Source organism: Mixophyes fleayi, chromosome 8, assembly GCF_038048845.1.
Source record: "Mixophyes fleayi isolate aMixFle1 chromosome 8, aMixFle1.hap1, whole genome shotgun sequence".
Taxonomy (NCBI): domain Eukaryota; kingdom Metazoa; phylum Chordata; class Amphibia; order Anura; family Limnodynastidae; genus Mixophyes; species Mixophyes fleayi.
In genome coordinates, this window is record NC_134409.1 from 2,589,723 (window position 1) to 2,609,671 (window position 19,949).

Genomic DNA, 19,949 nt, shown 5'->3' on the forward strand with positions numbered 1-19,949 from the left:
TTTTGGGGTATATTTATTAAACTGCAGGTTTGAAAAAGTGGAGATGTTGCCTATAGCAACCAATCAGATTCTAGTTATTTATTTAGTATATTCTACATAATGACAGCTAGAATCTGATTGGTTGCTGTAGGCAACATCTCCACTTTTTCAAACCTGCAGTTTAGTAGATATACCTCTTTGTTTTTACCCCTCTCTGTCACCTGATAAACCCCTTCCAACTTTTCACATGAGTTTATGTTTAAAATCCCGTCTAATAATAATGTTACTGGAAGATATCACTAAGGAGGTTGAAATGCAGAGGCCTTATTGGTAGATATATGACAACAATGCATTGTGAAGTAGTGATTTAAGTTTGTTGACCAAGTGACCAAGCATCCTCCATTCTGCCCCAGTAGTCCGTGGAGACTGAGGCAGAGGTGATGGACGCTTTCCTCCCTCGCGGACCGGACAAAACCTGCTGGATCAAAATCTGCTCTTACCCTGTTTTGCTGAAAGAAGCTCTGATATCTGACAGAGAGAACGACAGGGACAGGGTGATTTGGAGCTCCAAACACAGAATTGCTCCCCGCATAACTCCTTCTAAAATCCCTTTTCACTTCTGGGTGCACGGCTGGGGTGGGAGGGTTTAATAGGACCATGTGTCTAGTTGGGTTATGACCGACCAGGGTAAGAGGGGCTTGGAAATACCCCACCCAAGTCAAGATCTACCCCTTGTTCTAGTATTGGCATAGAGTAATCAGATTCCTGTCCTGCACTAATACAGCCAAAGGGAGGTAAGTGAAACCACTATGGTCTGGGCAATATATGGCCACAGTGAGCCACTAGGGAATGGGCTTTGTATGGTAACTGTAACACTGAACATCATATAATGGGCTCTGTATATTATACAGACTACTTGGGACCAAGCACTGGATGGACATCGCATTGTACATTGACCCAATTAAATCATACCCGTTTTGGTGGGCAGCACTGGCTCTGCTTCTGGTACCTCTCCCCCTCTCCAGCCTGGACTGTTGGCATGTCAGTAAATGATTATACTCAAATGTGATTCACTCTCATCATATTACCCCAAACCAGTGGTAGAAGTGGCGGTATGGAAAGTGTAAGTGAATGGAATTTGATGGTTTTAAAATCAGAAGTGATGGTATGAAAAACCACCGTATAATAGCGCCACTAACCCTTTATCAACTGACTGTTAAGTAACCTCCTCTATATAAACTTTAATCCATTATGATACCCCTGGCACAGCCCACATCTTGTGGGGGACAGGTCTGGAAGCTGTTGGGGCATAAAGTGTAGCACATCAGGAATATTTATTTATCCCTTTCTTTTATACTGGAAAATATAAGTCATTTATAGAATGTGTGTTTCTATGTATGTCTGTCTGTATTACACATTACAGGCCTGATTCATGTAAAGCAAAATAAATGAGTAACTTTGCACCTTGCCAAAACCATGTTGCATTGGAGGGGAGGTAAATTTAAAATGTGATGGCAGATTTTTAGTTGGGGTAGGGCATGTCCTAGATCAACTTTAAATTCCAGTGTACAAATAAAGCTATCAAGTATTTGTATGCTACATAAAAAAATCAGCATTTATCATATGTGCAAAATAATAAACTAATTTCCACCCCTTGCATTGTACATGGTTTAGTCCAGGAGAAAACTTACTAGTTTTTTGCCTTACTTTCATTAATGAATCAGGCCCTATCAGTCTATTTTGTTTCTTTATTGTAAGTTCAATGTGCCCCAATTATCCTACACAAGAGACCGACCTGTCGGTGTATGGAATGTCTCTAGGTGAATGTCAGCAGTCGGACATTTCTTAGGAGACCAACTTTTGTCGCTTCACACACAAATGACTCCACCAAAATGGCTCGTGTGATGAAGACGTGTTAAAGCTCATTTCGGGCTCCTATAAACAGCTCAGTGATCCCTCTCACTCCGCATGCGCTAGATGACGCCAAGCATCTCGGTCGTTGTAGTCCTGCGTGACGCATTACGTAATGACGTTGACGGAGTAGGTGTGCGCTGTTTAAAAAGTGGCGGCGGGCTGTTCCACAGGGTGACGGTTCTCGGGGAAACGGCGGCTGAGACCGGCATCGGCGAGCACAGAGTAGCGCGGATACAGAGCAGGAAGCGTGGTGCGGGTTTACAGACTGATCTCTCCCCGGTGTGTGGTGGCTGTGAGCGGTCAGTGAGACACGATGGAGCAGCTGGTGATGAGCAGACTGATGACCGGGCTCGCCATTAAAATCATGCGGAGTAACGGTGAGTGCGGGGCGCTCTTCTTCCCCACGGCTGCCGGGGAAAATTTAAACTGTATCCCCGCCCATCCAGCCGGGCGTTCTGGCCTCTAATTGGACGGCTGCTGACAGGCTTCTCCCGGTGCCTAATCCCATTGGCTCAAGGAATGTCAATCAAAGGTTATTGTAGTCTTACCGATAGATGGCGCTGTGAGCGGAGCAAAGCTCTAACAGTTACCGACCCCCTCCCATTGTACGGCCCAGAGTACCGGGTCCCCCATACTCTCTATTGTACTATTACTCTAAGCCCCATTAATTGTACATGGACGTTCCCCAGTGCCCCCCTTATACACCTGACACCCTTTCTATGCGCCCAGTATCCTCATAAATCATTGTGTACTGTTATTACCTGATGCCTCCAAACAGTTGTGTGATGTTACCCAGAGACCCCCAATGCTCCTTACTGCACTGTTATTACCCTTTCTCCCATATACACCGTTTTGTGCTGGTTACTGTCTATGTTGCACAGTATATAATCTGACTGTCCTAATAAAAGTACAAAATAAATAACACGTTTGTTAGGAACAGGTCAAATTCTGTCATTTTGAACCTGAGTGGGAGTATTCACCACCTTGTATACAATATCCCCTTAATCACTAGTGTCCAATGGCTGTAAAATAACATTTGTGATGCTAGGTAGCCCCAGAACCCAGTGAGGACAATGGGGGGCACTATAAGGCGTTGTCTGTGGTGTAATAGGATTGCCCTAAGGGCTTGGTGAGTTCTGGACACTGGCATTTAGATGCAGATAGGAAATTGAGTTTTATTTATAACTGCTGTAGTATTGCAGATGTTAAGGGTTTTTCTGCAGAATCTGACCTGCTGTCACAGAAGCTTCTATGTTAGTGACTGATTGCTATTAACAAGGACATGAATGTCATGTGCCATCATCTGTTCCTGCAGCCTCTTCTGCCCGCTGTGCTTTATCTGTGGATGTATAGTAATCACCATGTAGTTATAATGGGTGTATTCTTGTACACATCAGTCTGACCGATCTCTTGCAACTTAAAATGTCCTGTTACAGATAAGTGATATGTAAAATGGTTTATAAGAGTCTGATTACTTCCATCAGTCAGAACAGACCTTGTGTTGTGGTGTCCTGGTCATTATTTGGTCACAGCTATTGTGTGTCATAAAGTCCAGCAGATCCTGTGCTGGACTCTGCTACAAGTGACTGGACCTCTGTTAGTCTGACGTTTCTCCTGTATTTCAGGCGTCATACACAGCGCAAACATTACAGCCGTCAATCCTGACCGGTTGTCAGTCCACGTAGAATGGAAAGAAGCGGATGCGTGTAAAGGGAAGGAGGTGAGTGCTACTGGTATATTTGGTGATGTTCTTCAAATAAATGCAGCTTGGAGAATACAGCAGCTGTAGACCATTCAGATCATGTGTTTGATGAACCATCCATCAGTGTGTGTCACAGAGTCTGCAGTATCCTGAATGGTGAAAATCCATCTTTATCAAGGAAAGGGGTCAGGGGTGTGTGTGGTGGGGGCTGTTTACATGGTCCTACACTGATGGGTAAACTGTTTAGAGCTGGACACCAGAAGTATTCTGGCACATGATCCCCCCCCCCCCCCCCCCCGTGGTTTTTCATTAATGTTGATACTGAAACATTACAAATCTGTTAAATATAGATTTGTAGTTTTCTCCCCCATGGAATAAGAAGATGGCAGAACACTCGGGCCGTGTGACTAACTCGTCTATTTGAGTTTATTTTGAGGATGTTTCCTATGTCCCTGTGATTCTGTACATCCATTAATCTCTACCTCTGTAATGTTCTTGGACACCCTCCAGCTCTTAGTGATGTAGTTTCGATAAAACCATCTGTCCCGGAGAAGCTGCAGATGGTGACATCCGTGGCTGTGTAATTGTAGGGGAATCTGAGCAACGCTTTCCTGAAATAACTGGAGGTAACTGGACACCTGTTCTGCCAGCCCACTGCTCCGATCCTGTAATGATGTGATTAGAGATTAGCTAAGATTAGCTGCTTGGGTCTGGGGATGAGTGTAAGTAGTGAGATTGCTGCTGTACAAACACAGGAGTGTAATGAGCGTCCATGGAACCGGGGTATGGACTCCGCTCTCCTATTGGGATCCTAAACTCTATGATCCTATGGCGACTGACTCCCACATCATATTATAATCCTGTTCTCCATCCGCTCCCTAGCGCTGGACACTAAATACTGAAACTGTTCCTTGCAGATCCCATTCTCCGATATTATCACAGTGAACCCAGAGTTTTTGGAAGCTGCCTATGATCCACCCAGTGTAAAAGAGAATATGCCCCCTCAAAGGAACATGGCAGCTACCCAGGTAAGTGCCATGATGATGCAGGAACGGTGATGTGTTCAGTGAACGAGTAACTGACTCATCTGATTACTTGTTTATCACAATATTTATCCTGTGTATCACATGGCTGCCAATACTCAAATGTAAACATCTGTCTCGAAGTATTTAAATCTCTTAGAACTCTTAATTTACATCCATAAATTGCTGTGAAATATGGTTCTGCTCTGTAACTGAGGGATTTTAGATATAAGATATTTGCTCCGATTTCCTCCCATAGTCCAAACATACTGGTAGGTTAATTGGCTGCTATCAAAATTGACCTCTGTCTCTCTCCTGTAAGCTCCAATGGGGCAGGGACTGATGTGAGTTCTCTGTACAGCGCTGCGGAATCAGTGGTGCTATATAAATGGTGATGATATTATTTTTACTACAGACTTTATTTTTTTAATCTGTTTCCTATTCCATCCACTGCTATAACACAGCTGTACTGTGGCTTAAATACTACCAGCTGATAGAGTCCATCTGTAAATAGCTATACAGGCGGCGCTATTGTCATTGTGTATTGTTGCACCTGCAGGAGATACGCATCCTAAACAGTGTCTGGATGTGTTTAATTACATGAACACGCTCTTCTTGCCTACTGTTACTGCCCCATTCCGCGCCTCCAGGAGTACAGGAACGCAAGTTAACCAAAAATCTGTATTTGTATACGTACGTCCGGTTGTGCCCATCCGCAGTGCAGGAATGTACATTAAGTGGATTGATATATATTCACCTCTGCACGACATTCAAATCCTGCCAACTTGTTATAAAGGAAATAAATATAAATATTTTGGCTGTTATAGAATCGCTGTCTGCAAATAAAACTTTTTTTGTAACTGTAACAGATCATATATCACAATACTCTGCTAATATAAATTGTTCTTACTCCAGAATACGAAACGGAAAACAATCTCCAGAATCCCAGCACCCAAAGAAGGTAAGCTCTGTGCCCAAATGTTTGTCTCTGGCTATTTTCCAGGTGCTGACGTTTTTGCCGCTTCCAGATCTGTATCAATGCTGAGGATGAATCTCGTCATCTCTTCACTATAGTTTGTGGATATTTGGGCTATGAGCCCCAGTCCTATTCTTGTCTCGTCCGTTGCCCCCTAGTGTTGGAGGACAGTCTGCGCAATGGGTGGGATAACTTTATCAGCAATCTGATCATCCGTGATGAGTCAATAGTTTGTATGTGGAGTCTTGGTAGCAGGAGTACCACCATCTGTTTTATTTCATAATAAATCCAGGTGACCCCTGCTTTAGTCTTAATGTCCCCTGATGCCAGAGAAGTCTCCCGTTATGTTTGTAGCCTAGCAGTAGATTGATTTAGGATGTTTACTCTGTGCCAGGGGGACTCGGTGTCGCTGGGTCTCTAGGCAGGAAGAGGTTGAGTTATAAATAGGACTTCTTAATTGCATTTCCATATAGGAGCAGGGTTGTTTGCTGGCACCAGGCTCGGGTTCTGTATAAAGGTGACCAGTCACGTGGACTGCTGTACACTGCTATTTACAGGGCTCAGCATGGTTTATGGCTGACATGCAATCTAATGAGGAAGTAACAGGACAGTGTGGCGGCCCAGAGGCTCCATTGTAGAAGTATCGATGCCTGTTAGAGGGTGATTCCCATGAGCGCTCCTCTCTCCCTGCGGCGTTATGAATAGACTGCCTGCATTGCGGTTATACGCAGTAACTGTGTGATTGCAATGCAGAAAGTTTTATTACTCTGCACGGACCATCCATGTAATGCCATCCTTGTGTCCTTATTAATCCATTCTGGTGTGGGATGCAGTAGTCCAACATGTAGCTGATCTGAGCTTCTAGGTGCTAATAATGTAGTAATAGGGCTCCTGTATCGCAGATGCGGGAAGATTGTTGCACAAGTTCATCCGATCACCTTGTTGGGGTGTTGTAGCTGTTTCTTTCTATTGTTCATGTGACCAATGAAGACTGGACAATAAAAGTACTTACTTGTAGCCATAGGTTATGTATGAGGACTGTTCAGTGCTGCAGAATTTATAGTGACCTATGAATAATTCCTGCATACAGGAAAATCAAAACTAGTAACTTAAGCAGCTCTTATACTCGCTGTTCGGTCTCATTTTACGCTGCATGAACTCTGCTTCTGCTTCTCCCACTTACATTCCAAATGCAGTAATCTGGGCTGTAGAAATACAATTTTTAAAGTCAATTAATCCAGTTCAGGAACCTGCACTTACTAACTAGGTGGAAAAAGTATAAGCAGACGGCTGTTGCTGTGGTGATGGGTGAGTGGTTTTATAAAGCCGTAATAATGTAAGATTTCAGGAACTGGACGATCATATGTCTCAGTCGGGTATCGCTGCGCTACACACAGAGAAAGTACAACTAAACCTGTGCATTTAACTCCACTTTTCATTCTGGTAAATTGCCTCTTGTGGTTTCTCACGGTGCAGTGACTGCATAAGGCTCCGTGACCAGGCGTTTGTCATGCATGGATGATGGGCCTATACTTATAAACTTGCCAGCAGCACCTACTTGCTATTTGCAGGTCTTTATTACTGTTTGTTACAAATTTCAAAGCGCTGCTGAGCATGTTGGAGCTATATAAATCTGTGTTCTACCCAGATAATGCCAGCCGGGTGGGGGCTGTGTGATACTCTGCACAAATATGGAAAAATGTTGGAGGTTATTGCCCACACCAAGACTGGTCAGTGGTGTAACACACACTGCTGGCTGCAGTGCTCACATAGTGCCTGTTATACTTGGAGAAACAATGGTTTATTGCGGCAGTTCCCAAACTGTGCGCCGCGGCTCCCAGGGGTGCCGCGGCGCTGTCTCAGGGGTGCCGCGGGCCAGCCATAAAAAATAAAACAAACACTTACCAATCTCACGCAGCTGTCATATCAGTGACAGCTGCTGCGTGAGAGAGGAGGATGCTGGGTCCCGGCGCCGCGCGGATCGGTAAGTGTTTCTGTTTTTTTTTTATAGCTGGTGCACGGCAGAGGGGTCAAAGTGAGAGTGACAGCGTGACAGGAGAGGGACAGCGTGGCAGAGGAGCTTGGGCAGAGGATCTGGGACAGCATGAGAGGGCAGAGGGGGACAGTGGAGAGTGACAGGAGGGGGACAGAGGAGCTGGGACAGCGTGAGAGGGGCAGTGGAGGGAGACAGCATGGCAGAGGGGGCAGCGTGAGAGTGGGCAGAGTGTCTGGATGCAGAGGGGGCATTTTTGCATACAACTAAATAAGCATTTCTGTCCTGACCTAAATACTTATCACAATTTTTTGACCCAACTACTTCTAAAACAGGACTGCTCGGTAATTATTTTGGAGGGGTGCCTTAAAAAAATTATGGAGACTCTAAGGGTGCCGCGGACTACAAAAGTTTGGGAACCACTGGTTTATTGTATTATAATAGGACTCTGTTGGGCTCCAAGAGCCGGGTGCAAAGTAAAACCAGCCGGGTAGAGTACCTGGGAAATGGGGCTGGGAGAACACTGTAAATAATCTGTCTCCCTCCAGTCATGTTTTGCATTGCACACCCACAGTGCCACATAGAGGCAGTGTTAGGTACTGCACCCATTACAAGTAATGCACTTTCCAACATAGGGCAGTTGCCAGGCTTCCCAGCTCGTTGCCATGACATGAGACTTGCAGGTTAATTCTAAATTTGCAATGACTGATTCTAATCGGAGTTCACTCTTTGTCCCTGAAGTGACCGTACAGAACACAGTAGCAGAGAGTGCCGCACAGACAGGTAATGGGATGATGGCTCTTTCTGCACATTCTCCTTCCAGACAGAGTTTATCCAGGATCTCCGAGGACAGAGGTCTGTTCATCTGTCACACCTCACTTATTGCCTCTGTAGGCTGTGGTGGGTGATATATATCTGTGTCCTACACAACATCTGAGCCAATATTCAGCCTATCAAGTCTCAATATGAGCTAGTGAAATCACTGAGGCACTTTGTGCCTCATGCCACCGAAATCACCATTTCCTAATTTATAAGCTTAGTTCTATGAATACTGTTTCAACTCGTTAGTTTGTTTCCACTGTAGAAATAGGGCCGTACTTGGTGGTCGGGGTCCTGACGCCTGAACTATGACATAATCCCGGCGCTCGGCGATGTCATGTGACTAGTGTGCGATAACAAACCTTCCGGCATGTGCTCTACAGGCTGTGAGATTCTGGATAAACTGCTCAAAACTATATTTAATCACAATTGTTCTCTTAATACCTTGGTGCTTTCACTTTGCTGTCTCTTTAAAAATCACATCACTTCCTAAACTATACCGCTGGCCTGCCATAAAATCACTAAATACGCTAATAACTTTCACCTCTGTAACGGGAGCATAAATTGGGGGACTATACAATCTTTATTTTGTTGGCTGTAGTATAAAGTTTTCTAAAACAGTTTCATAATTTACAAAATGTAGCATTCAGTCACTTGTCCAGCAGATCTAGCAGCCAGTGTGCCGTTAAGGATCGGGGGGTAACGCGTACAAATGACGCCAAACCTTATGGTCTGAAGCGGTGGCCTCATTATACGTTCTATTAACGGCTACGTGACTGTTTCTGTCTGAGACTGAACTGATGGTGTCACGGTGGTGCTGTTGCTTTCGCTTGCTATGGGGCATTAACTGCATGCATGATGAAGCCTGGCGCAAAACATCTGCCAATTGTCCACTTTTTAGCCCTACGCGGACGTTCCACCAGGATGACCGCCATCCCAGAGACCCAGCCAGCTGACCACGAGATGGAGGTGGAACCTGCACCACAGCCGGTCGTACAGCAAACTGCGAATACGAGTGAGTGCTGGGCATGAGCACAATACAAACTGCATAGATGCCTGTAAATCGTACTCTTGTTCTGGTCCCATAATGCATTAGGTGGGCGAGCTCTGTCCTGTACACTGCTGGATGTTTAACTATCGGAGGGTGGAAATGTGCAGATCCTGGCAGTGACAAAGTGGGCTCTGCACCTGCTAATGCCACATACACAAATGGCAGAACGTTGTGTATATGGGTCTAGGTGTAACTTGGTGATGCCATGCTTGGAGCTCAGTGGGCATCTAATCCTGAAATCAATGCTCCGGTCAACTTTAGTTTTTCCAATTCTTTGCAAACACAATTTCTATAATTACCTAGAATCGCATCACACAGACCAAATGTAAACATACATGAAGTCCCCCAATATTGGACATGTATATACATTTATTTACCGTCTATATCGCACCCTCTGACTGTTTCATCTCCACCCACCCCTGCTCCATTCATTCCGCATCACCACATGTACAGACTGGCTGCTGCCAGCAACTCATTTGGTATCTTAAGGTTCATGGACCCCTACATAGCTCCTGTTTTCCCAGGGATAGCAGTTCATGTCCTCGCTCGCTACCCTCTTGGGTCAAATTGGGCCTCTAAAAAAACATTTTTATTTTTTTTTGGTAACCGCAGACATTGGGTAAAGCTCGCCCCTGTACTATGAATAACTCTCCTGCTTTGCTCACGCAACCTGTAACTTAGCGCAAATTAAGTGCCAGCTCTTATGACTCCACCACACCCACCCCTAGTGCTGCTTGTATTCTCCATTTAATAAAACAAATAACCGACAGGTGTCGCTCCTTACCATTCAACTGTACGAACTCGATCCACTAAGCTCGCGAGCATTGGGGAGCAGCGGCTACTACCCCGTGTGAATGAAATGGTCGAGGAGTCTAATGCAAAGAACAGTCAAGGTAACGCTTGTGCCAAGATCTGGTGCCGCCATGACAGTGAACACTCTGGATCATGGGTCTTGTTTCTGTTTAACTTTATTTTATCTCTTTCCAGCCAGAAGAAAATCAAATATTGTTAAAGAAATGGAAAAAATGAAAACTAAACGTCAAGAACAGAGGACTCAAAACACTGAGCTGAGGACCAAACGAGTGCAGGTTATTCCGCTGTAGGGATTGTGGGGGGTCAGTGATTCACTTGGTGAGGGGTAATGTCTAAAATAGCAAATGTTACATGGAGGGCCCCTGTATGCCTTGTCCCATGAATGTGGCTCATGTCACCACTAGTTATGTTCCATCGTATGCTATAGACCCCCAAAGACATCACACCCACCCCCGAACATCTGTTGTGAATCGCTCATCTTGATATCTGTGTAAGCAGTGTGTTCCAAACTGACATACATGTGCCTGGCAGACCAATAACTAATTGTACTCAATACCCCTTAATTTAATGTGAATTTATAGAATGAATAAATGCATTGGATTTATCTTGTCTGACTATTAATCCTAAAAAAAAACTGTGTGCAGGACTATGACACCAGTGCTCCGAATTGGGAGTTTGGAAAAATGATTAAAGAGTTCAGAGCGACACTGGACTGTCAGAAAATCAACATGACTGACCCGGTAAGACATTGGAGAGGCAGCGGGGAGCCATCCCGGGTGGTGTGGGTGGAGGAGGATTAGGCAGCGGGGAGCCACCCCGGGTGGTGTGGGTGGAGGAGGATTAGGCAGCGGGGAGCCACCCCGGGTGGTGTGGGTGGAGGAGGATTAGGCAGCGGGGAGCCACCCCGGGTGGTGTGGGTGGAGGAGGATTAGGCAGCGGGGAGCCACCCCAGGTGGTGTGGGTGGAGGACTAGGGGAGACCCAGCAATGACGGTTCCACTTTTGAAGAATCCTTTCTTGATCTTTACAGGCTGAGGAGCATCGGCTCTGTGTGTGTGTCCGTAAGCGGCCTCTGAACAAGCAAGGTAATCCTAGATATCCCATGCTGGCAATATTATCTGCTCTCCTTGCTGCACGCTCCACAAATTACCCAACTTCTTCCTGTTCCTCTGCAGAGCTGGCGAAGAAGGAGTTTGATATTATTTCTATTCCAAGTAAAAGTGTTGTCCTTGTGCACGAGCCAAAACTGAAGGTGGATCTAACCAAGTATCTGGAGAACCAAGCCTTCCGCTTTGACTATACATTCGATGAGACGGCTACAAACGACATGGTGTACAGGTGCAGTGTTATAGCTCGTCCTGTTTGTACAAATGATACGTTACATGAATGAGGAGTAAACTTATATCTCGATCATCAGGTTCACAGCCCGACCTCTGGTCCAATCCATATTTGAAGGAGGGAAAGCCACGTGTTTTGCTTATGGTCAAACTGGCAGTGGTAAAACGCATGTAAGTGGATTTCACATAATTAAGGTTACACTCTGCATAGCCAGGATGTAAGAGGAGACACTGAGCAGGGTTTAGGGATGTGGAGTGAGCATTGACAATGGCAGTAATATTGGTGAGAGAACTATTGTATTCTCCTCTAGGATGGACCTCTCATAATGCTTAGTATGGGCCCCTATGTGACATTTCAGTTTAATTGCTGCAGTTTTCTAGGGGTTTTAACAAATCTATGACTTCTTTTATATTACATGGATTCAAACTGCATTTTGACCCTCTATTTAGCTACTATCCCAGCTGTGAAATAGAAGGAAGAGTCTGTGCAGAGCTCCATGGGAGAAGTGAGGGTCAGATCCAGTCCCAGGGTATCGGTGTGGTGGGTTGTAGGCTCCTGGCAGCATGTGACAGGGCACGGTGGGGTGTGTTCTGGTTCTGGTGCCGGTTGAGATGTGGTTCTGTAGAGGATGGATCTGTAAAGTGTTTTGGAATAAATCATAATGGGGGAAATGTCATGTGCTGGAGAATATATTTAACAATCCTTTATTTCTTTCTCTACAGACAATGGGCGGTGACTTCTTGGGGAAGAATCAGAATGTTACCAAAGGAGTCTATGCTTCTGCGTGTAAGTGGATTGGGTGGGTAATAGATCCGTGTTCTGCGGTTTTTGTTGATGATAAAGTTGATGTCACCTTCAGACGCTGTTATTAAGCGCAGCTTGTTTGTCGTTTGATACGACAGCAGGAATTCCAGTGTAAATAAATCGGCAGTGATCTCTTGTATCCAGTTGAGTCGTATATTTTCCCTCTGTGCTGTATACAGGGTGGGAGGAGAGATTTCAGGTGGTATAGTCGGGGGTGAGGGGGTCCTTGAGGTCTGACTCTTCTCCTGGTTTTCTCCGCAGCACGTGATGTGTTCCTCCTCCTCTCCCAACCCCGATACAGGGATCTGGATCTTGATGTTTTAGTGACGTTCTTTGAGATCTATAATGGGAAGGTGAGTTCCTTTAGATGGTGGGGGGGGGGGGCTCCTCGCTGCCGCACTCTGGGGGGGGGGGAGGGGCTCCTCGCTGCCGCACTCTGGGGGGGGGGGAGGGGCTCCCCGCTGCCGCACTCTGGGGGGGGGGAGGGGCTCCCCGCTGCCGCACTCTGGGGGGGGGGGAGGGGCTCCCCGCTGCCGCACTCTGGGGGGGGAGGGGCTCCCCGCTGCCGCACTCTAGATCTGCTGCTGCCCTAGTTGCCCCATCCTCCACCAGATTGGTAGATCTGTAGCTTCATTGTGTAGAGAAGTATGTTTGTAAAACCATTTGACGTGCACCGATATAGCAGGTTAGGTGTTTATCATAAGATAGCAGAGATCCAGCATATACCGGTCAGTGTCAGACCGGGACCTATGTCAGTCTCCTGAGTATTATCCAGTGTTAGACTCTCAGAACTTGATGTGTTTCAGGAATCGCAACACAAGTTACTACTGGAAACTGACTTAACCTAAAATACACGTGGTCTTGTACAGCTATTACTAATGTACAATAATATAAATGTTAACATTTCAGGGTCTAGACTGAATGGAAGATATTAGAGATGACTGATGGTTTGGGGAAGGGGGGGGGCGCATCTTTGTGTTATATTGCAGACTTCCTGTCTAAGCCTATTAGCAGATGTTTTGTCTGTGAAAAGAATTCACAACAAATGTAAATGAGGTCAAACATCTCATTCTGTCAAGGTTTGGTGATTTTATTATTCATAAAGCTAATAACATTCAGATGAACAGTCTGCGTGTATTTCCTCTGCCTTTAATTAAATCTGTTAAAACTTTGCAACTGTATTCGCCCTCCTATCTGTGATATGTGACTCTGCTGATAGAAGTGACTTGTTCTGAGACTGGTCCTCCCATGTGACAGATTTTGCTTATACATTATTTTCGGTATGGAGACCATTTCTGTAGATCTTGTTTAATAAACAACTTGTGCCCTCGTCGTCTTCCCCTTGGATATTTCTCTATTTTAGGTATTTGATCTTTTGAACAAAAAAGCGAAACTCCGTGTCTTGGAAGACGCCAAGCAGGAGGTACAAGTTGTAGGTCTGGTGGAGAAAGAGGTCCTCTGCGCAGAAGATGTCTTTAAGATGATTGAGCTTGGCAGTGCCTGCAGGTGGGTATAATCTGGGACCCTCAAACAGGTGCCATGGAATATTTAATATTTGCGACAACAATGCTCTGACTGCTGCTTTCCTGGACTGTTCATTGGGTGGGTTATAAAATGTGTTTTAAGGATTTATCTTTATGCAGCTTGTGCCAATGGTTTTGTTTTTTCATAGGACTTCAGGTCAGACGTTTGCGAACACCAGCTCTTCCCGCTCCCACGCCTGTCTACAGATCATCCTGCGCCGGAGAGGGAAGCTTCACGGCAAGTTCTCCCTGGTGGATCTGGCTGGCAATGAACGCGGTGCTGATACCGCCAGTGCTGACCGCATCACGCGCATGGAAGGAGCAGAGATCAACCGCAGTTTACTGGCCTTAAAGGTAACGAGAAAAATCGATCTTCAGTCCGGTCTGTTGTAATGTTCCTCAGATTTGGGATGCTACCTTCAGCTGCTGGGGCCTCGGATGTCCTGTGAAGTTCGGTTCTGGAGTGGACCCTACAGCTGACGGTCCGTTATCTTTCCTGTTTCTTTTCTGCAGATTAGATTAGGCAGCAATCTTTATTTCCTCAATTTAAATCTGCTACAATGTAGCAATACACTGTTAATAGACTTCCCCACATGAAACTGTTTTGGACCTTTAAAATCTTCTTGCAATGATTTATCTTGTCTGTCTAGAATTTCTCATGTACATTTGATCCAAATAATCTCGTTCCTCCATCTTCCAACATTTCTATGACAAAGGTCTTGTTGCACCATTTTATCACAATGTGGGACTACTAGTGAAGGCTACTTTAATTAAACCACCATACAGAGATCTAGCTGAAGTTTCCCTCTAAGCTGACTGGTCACTCAACATTTTTCAACCCCTATAACCTCTAGAGGGTGCGAGATAGGGGGGGTGGGGGCATTATCTGGAAAATGTAAGGGGAAATGCTACAGTTGGCGCCATAATCACAATATGTACGTATATCTGGTGGTGGGTTATTAGCTGGATATGAGAATTTGCTGTGTAGGATGTTATATTGTGCTGCCCTATACAGTCGTCCTTAAATAACCTTTCAACAAAAATCATATCCTCCCAATAAAGCTACACCCACTATTTTGCATAACCACTCCCACATAAAAGCAACGTGCACAGTATGGTCATCTCTACTCGTGACTATTTGCAGCCAACAAAATGTTCTTACCAGAAAGTTCTGCTCACACTTTAATAGTTTGAGATACTGACGTCTGTTCCAGACTGTTTGTTTTGATGCCTGGAGACTGTATAATGCTACTTTCTGGTCACTGTGTTGCAGGAATGTATCAGAGCCTTGGGGCAGAACAAAGCGCACACCCCGTTCCGGGAGAGTAAACTAACCCAAATCCTGAGAGATTCCTTTATCGGGGAGAACTCCAGAACGTGCATGGTAATTACACTGCCGCTTAGTCTGATTCTATGTAGTGTAATATACAGCGGTCATAAGGGGGCTTGAAGTTGTGTTCACTGATGTGGAAACATTTACATGAATAACTACATAGCGCATGGATTTACCACCTTGGTGGGAGCGCGGTGTAGGGAGAACCTCGTTACTGTGCTCTATGTATTGAATCTACAGCGAGTATTCAGATAATACGGGGTCTTTGTGTCACCCACAGATCGCGATGCTGTCACCAGGCTTCAACTCTTGTGAATACACCCTGAATACACTACGATACGCAGACCGGTACGAGCCCACAGACTTTGTCTATTATAAGCTTTTTATCCTGCTGCTCATTAATTGTCTTTGTCTCAGGGTGAAAGAGCTGAGCCCGTATAAAGCAGAAGGCGCCAATAACAATCAGATGGAGACTGATCACAGCGAAGACTCGGAGTCTGAGTCCTCCCTGGGAGGACTGGAGTTCCAGGATGATGTAGGTGACCCCGGAACCTGCCACGTTTCTGACCACTGCAGGGAAATCTGTTCTCATGCCCCACGATTAGTGCAGGATCTTGGGGTGTCCTGGTAGTGGTGCCTGTGGCGAGAGAACCGCAAAATACTCCCCAATTAATGTTCAGTACATTAGTCTGTAAACCCCTCTGTGTGGGGATTCTGATTGTACCAATCTGCTTAAGTGGGAGTCTTGGCCAAAATGTTCTGAAATAAGTGACTTGCCTGGCACAGTGCCCCCAGATGGCCAAAATATGTTGGTACAACATCTTAATAAAGCTATTAATTACCCTTCTAGTGGGTAGATATAAGGAAAGGTCGGGGCTCTTACTCTAGAGATAGTTAGAGCTCTCCACCACTCTCTGCCCAGGATCTAGATTTAGGTTTTAGTTAATGTATTTTTTGTTACCGTTACTTGTCAACAAACGGCAGATGGCAGGGACCTTTGTTGGGTTACAATCCACAGGTTGACACCTACACATGGAGAATAGCGTGGTCTGGACTTGTACTGCAGTCTTATTAGTTCATTAGGAGTCAGTGCTTTGTTAATTGCTTCCATGATGTCAGTGACTTCTAGTGACCAGTTGTGCAGCTTTCTCGTATACATTGGTCTAGCCTAAAAAATATAGTAGGTGACGGGCGTACTGTAAGTGTCTCTGAGACTTGTCATCACCAGATGATACATTCTCGGTGAGACCTGAAACCTGCTCAGACATCATACTGGGATGGGGTGACATGTTTTGTTGCATCCTGTAGGAAGCCGCTTAGTTATAAAACGTCTGACTTCTGTGTCCTCCGTCTACAGCTGAAGGATGAAGAACTCTCTTCCCACATAAACAGTTTCCAGGAGGCCCTGAGCCGTATTGGGGAGGTGGAGGAGAAAGCGGTGGAGGAGCTGAAGGAGCTGGTGCAGGTAAGTGTCCAGGTGATATCTCGGGCTGTTGGTCACACACGGCCTCCTACAGCTGGTGTCCGTTTCCTGCCTCGGTACAACACATGGAAGCAGTTGTTTCTAATGACTTGGTGTCCACTTGCGTTGTTGCTGCATTCGGCTGTGTTTTTCCAAATCCTCTGCCTTCATTTACTTGTCTATCGCTAAAGCCTAGGTGACTTCAATAATCTCCTAAATAAAAAAATGCCACTAACTCCCACATCAAATGCAAAACCAACACTAGTGTGTGAGGCCTGACTTGACCATACTCTCCCATGGAACAGTGCCTCTAGTGGTTACATTATACTCCTACAATAACATGATGCTCTACAGAGATGAACTACCTACCTGGTCGGTCTCTGCGACACACTATATAAAGAGACTGTGTCTGTCTCCCACCAAGAGCTGCTGCAGAGCCATTTACATGTCCACAATTGGTTGTATGTCTTGTAATTGCAGAAAGAGCCAGAATGGATGAACTTGTTGGAGATGACGGAGCAGCCGGATTACGACATGGAGCGTTTTGTGATGCAGGCAGAGTATCTCATCCAGGAGCGCTCCAGAGTTCTCATTGCTCTGAGTGGTGAGTAACGGGTCCTCTGTCCAAAAGTCACCTAGTTAGGGAGGAGTGCAGACTTATTTTTTTTATTAATGAACTGAAGTTGTACTAATGAGCAGGAAATGAAGGCTGCACACATAGATCTGATTCTGTGCTATGGAATCAGAAACCTTCTATATCCAGATCCAGGTGATCAGCCCAACAAGTGGATCTAAAAGTAAAGCTGCAAATGAAATCTATTCACTTTTTTCCCCAGGAGGTTTGTCTTCAAATAATATATAAGAATAGTTGCCCGTTTGTTAAGACACCAATTGTACAAGCAGATAAGAGGCATATAGTGGTGAGCATGTCATCGGAACAGTTCAAAATAAAATGGAGCTTGTATGTTTGACTGGGAATAAAAAGGTAGGAAACTGAACAGTGTGTGTGGTTGGGGGGGGGGGGGGGGGGGCAATTTTGTATTTTAATTTTTATTTCCTTTCTATGTTTTCAGTGTTATTGGCTGACATCTACAGATTTTTATAGACCCCATTATTGTATTACCTTGTGATCTCCTATAAATCTTTTTGTTACCAGTAATAATAATTTGCCTAGAAGTTGTCAGTGTGTAATGTAACAAATGTGCATTTTCCTCTTTGCAGAGAGCGTGTCGGCCCTGCGTCTGGCCATGCAGTTGGAGGAACAGGCCAGCAAGCATATCAATAAAAAGCGGAGACCTAATAAATAAATAAATGTACACTGTGCTGTACAGAAGTCCACTGTAAAATTTGTCACATTGTTGCATATAGTCTCTTATTTTAATGTGTCCGTTTCTAATCTGTCATTCTATGAATAAAGTGTTTGTAAACAGCTCCACTTATGGTAACCAGCAGCTCACTGACAACTTACCACAATATGAGACTTCAGCATTTCAGTTATAAATGAGCATATTGCTTTCTTTGTGGGTGGTCATTTGGTTTTGTGGCTTATATTCTGGTAAGTACGGGGTGCAGCTGCGGAACCTTCTTAATTCTTTGGGATCTGTTTAACCATATGATCCGTTCTGTTACGGACAAGGTCCTATGTTTAAAAATAAGGAAGCTGTTTTAATGTACAGATTTTTTTAAATGTTTGTATCAAGACAGAGCGCTGGTTGACACCAGTTTGTCTTTAATATTAAGCAATAAAAAGCCTTGATTATCACTGGTGTTATGATTGTGTATGAGTGTTACATTTTGTTTTTTGGTTTTTTTTTTGTTCTCCTTGTTGGGTATATTCTGAGGTTTTGGGGGTATAATTATGTTTGAGTGTAAACTGCCCATTGTATAAGGGTCTCTGTCTTTCTCTGAGGGGCATTTGGTGAAGACTCTATATCATCATCATCACTTATTTGTATAGCGCCAGCAAATTCCGTAGCGCTTTACAATTGGGAACAAACACTGATAAGACAATACTGGGTAATACATACAGACAGAGAGGTAAGAGAACCCTGCTCGCAAGCTTACAATCTATGGGACAATGGGAGTTAGAAACACAAGGGCATGTGCTACATCATACTGCACAATGGACCAGCCAGACTGCAAAGGTAAAAGTACTGAGTGGGCTGTGTGTGTACCAATGTTGGTCAGAGGGTTGTTGTCTTGTGTTAGCTGTGTAGAGGATGGTAATAGGGTAATCTAGAGAAATTAAGATGATGGTTGAGGAATATCATAAGCTTGTCTGAAGAGGTGGGTTTTCAGTGATCGCTTGAAGATTTGAAGACAAGAGGAAAGTCTTACTGTGCGTGGGAGGGAATTCCACAAAGTGGGTGCAGCCCGGAAAAAATCCTGTAACCGAGAATGGGAGGATGTGATGAGAGTGGAGGAGAGACGTAGATCTTGTGCAGAACGGAGGTGTCGAGTAGGGAGATATTTCGAGACAAGTGAGGAAATGTATGTCGGTGCAATTTTGTTGATGGCCTTGTATGTTAGTAGAAGAATTTTATATTGGATTCGTTGAAATACAGGCAGCCAATGTAGAGACTGACAGAGTGGCTCAGCAGAGGAATAACGGTTTGTAAGGAAAATCAGTCTAGCCGCTGCGTGCAAAATAGATTGTAGGGGTTCAAGTCTGACTTTGGGAAGACCAGTAAGGAGGGAATTGCAATAGTCGATGCGGGAGATGATGAGTGCATGAATTAATGTTTTTGCGGTGTCTTGTGTCAGATATGTGCGTATTCTGGAAATGTTCTTTAGGTGTATGTAACATGATTTCGATATAGAGTTGATGTGGGGAATAAACGACAGTTGTGAATCAAGGATTACACCTAGGCAACGAGCTTGCGGGGTGGGATTTATGGTCATGTTATCAACAAATAGAAATGTCAGGCAGGAAGCTTCTGTTCCTGGGTGGGAATATTATTAATTCAGTTTTTGAAAGATTGCGTTTGAGTTGGCGAGAAGACATCCAAGATGAAATGGCAGAAAGACAGTCAGTAACGCGAGACAACACAGATGGTGAAAGATCAGGAGAGGATAGATAAATTTGTGTATCATCCACATAGATGCAGTTGTGGGTTTGATTAAAGCCTTGAACATGGAATTCCACCCACAAACCTGCGGATATGTTGTAGCCGAGACCGGATGCTACTTGATCTTCCACGAAAACAGCTATCATGGCAGCA

At 44.8% G+C, this 19,949-nt stretch overlaps 1 protein-coding gene across 5 annotated transcripts; it reads left to right on the forward strand.

Annotated features, from left to right (window-relative positions):
• The first annotated feature begins 1,979 nt into the window (after positions 1 to 1,979).
• KIF2C (kinesin family member 2C) lies at positions 1,980 to 18,490 on the forward strand. Of its 5 annotated transcripts, XM_075181607.1 has the most exons (22): positions 1,980 to 2,270; positions 3,519 to 3,613; positions 4,513 to 4,623; positions 5,533 to 5,578; positions 8,328 to 8,369; positions 9,307 to 9,420; positions 10,227 to 10,349; positions 10,444 to 10,544; positions 10,914 to 11,009; positions 11,299 to 11,353; positions 11,444 to 11,606; positions 11,686 to 11,776; positions 12,329 to 12,392; positions 12,672 to 12,763; positions 13,774 to 13,916; positions 14,083 to 14,287; positions 15,207 to 15,317; positions 15,547 to 15,614; positions 15,684 to 15,801; positions 16,624 to 16,731; positions 17,209 to 17,332; positions 17,950 to 18,490. In XM_075181607.1, the coding sequence occupies exons 1-22, from the start codon at positions 2,207 to 2,209 to the stop codon at positions 18,033 to 18,035; spliced, it is 2,220 nt and encodes a 739-aa protein (XP_075037708.1). In that variant the 5' UTR covers positions 1,980 to 2,206; the 3' UTR covers positions 18,036 to 18,490. The 5 variants fall into 5 exon arrangements, with proteins under 5 accessions (XP_075037708.1, XP_075037710.1, XP_075037709.1 ...); XM_075181609.1 differs by lacking the exon at positions 9,307 to 9,420; XM_075181608.1 differs by lacking the exon at positions 8,328 to 8,369 and having other exon boundaries at positions 1,981 to 2,270.
• Positions 18,491 to 19,949: the final 1,459 nt, after the last annotated feature.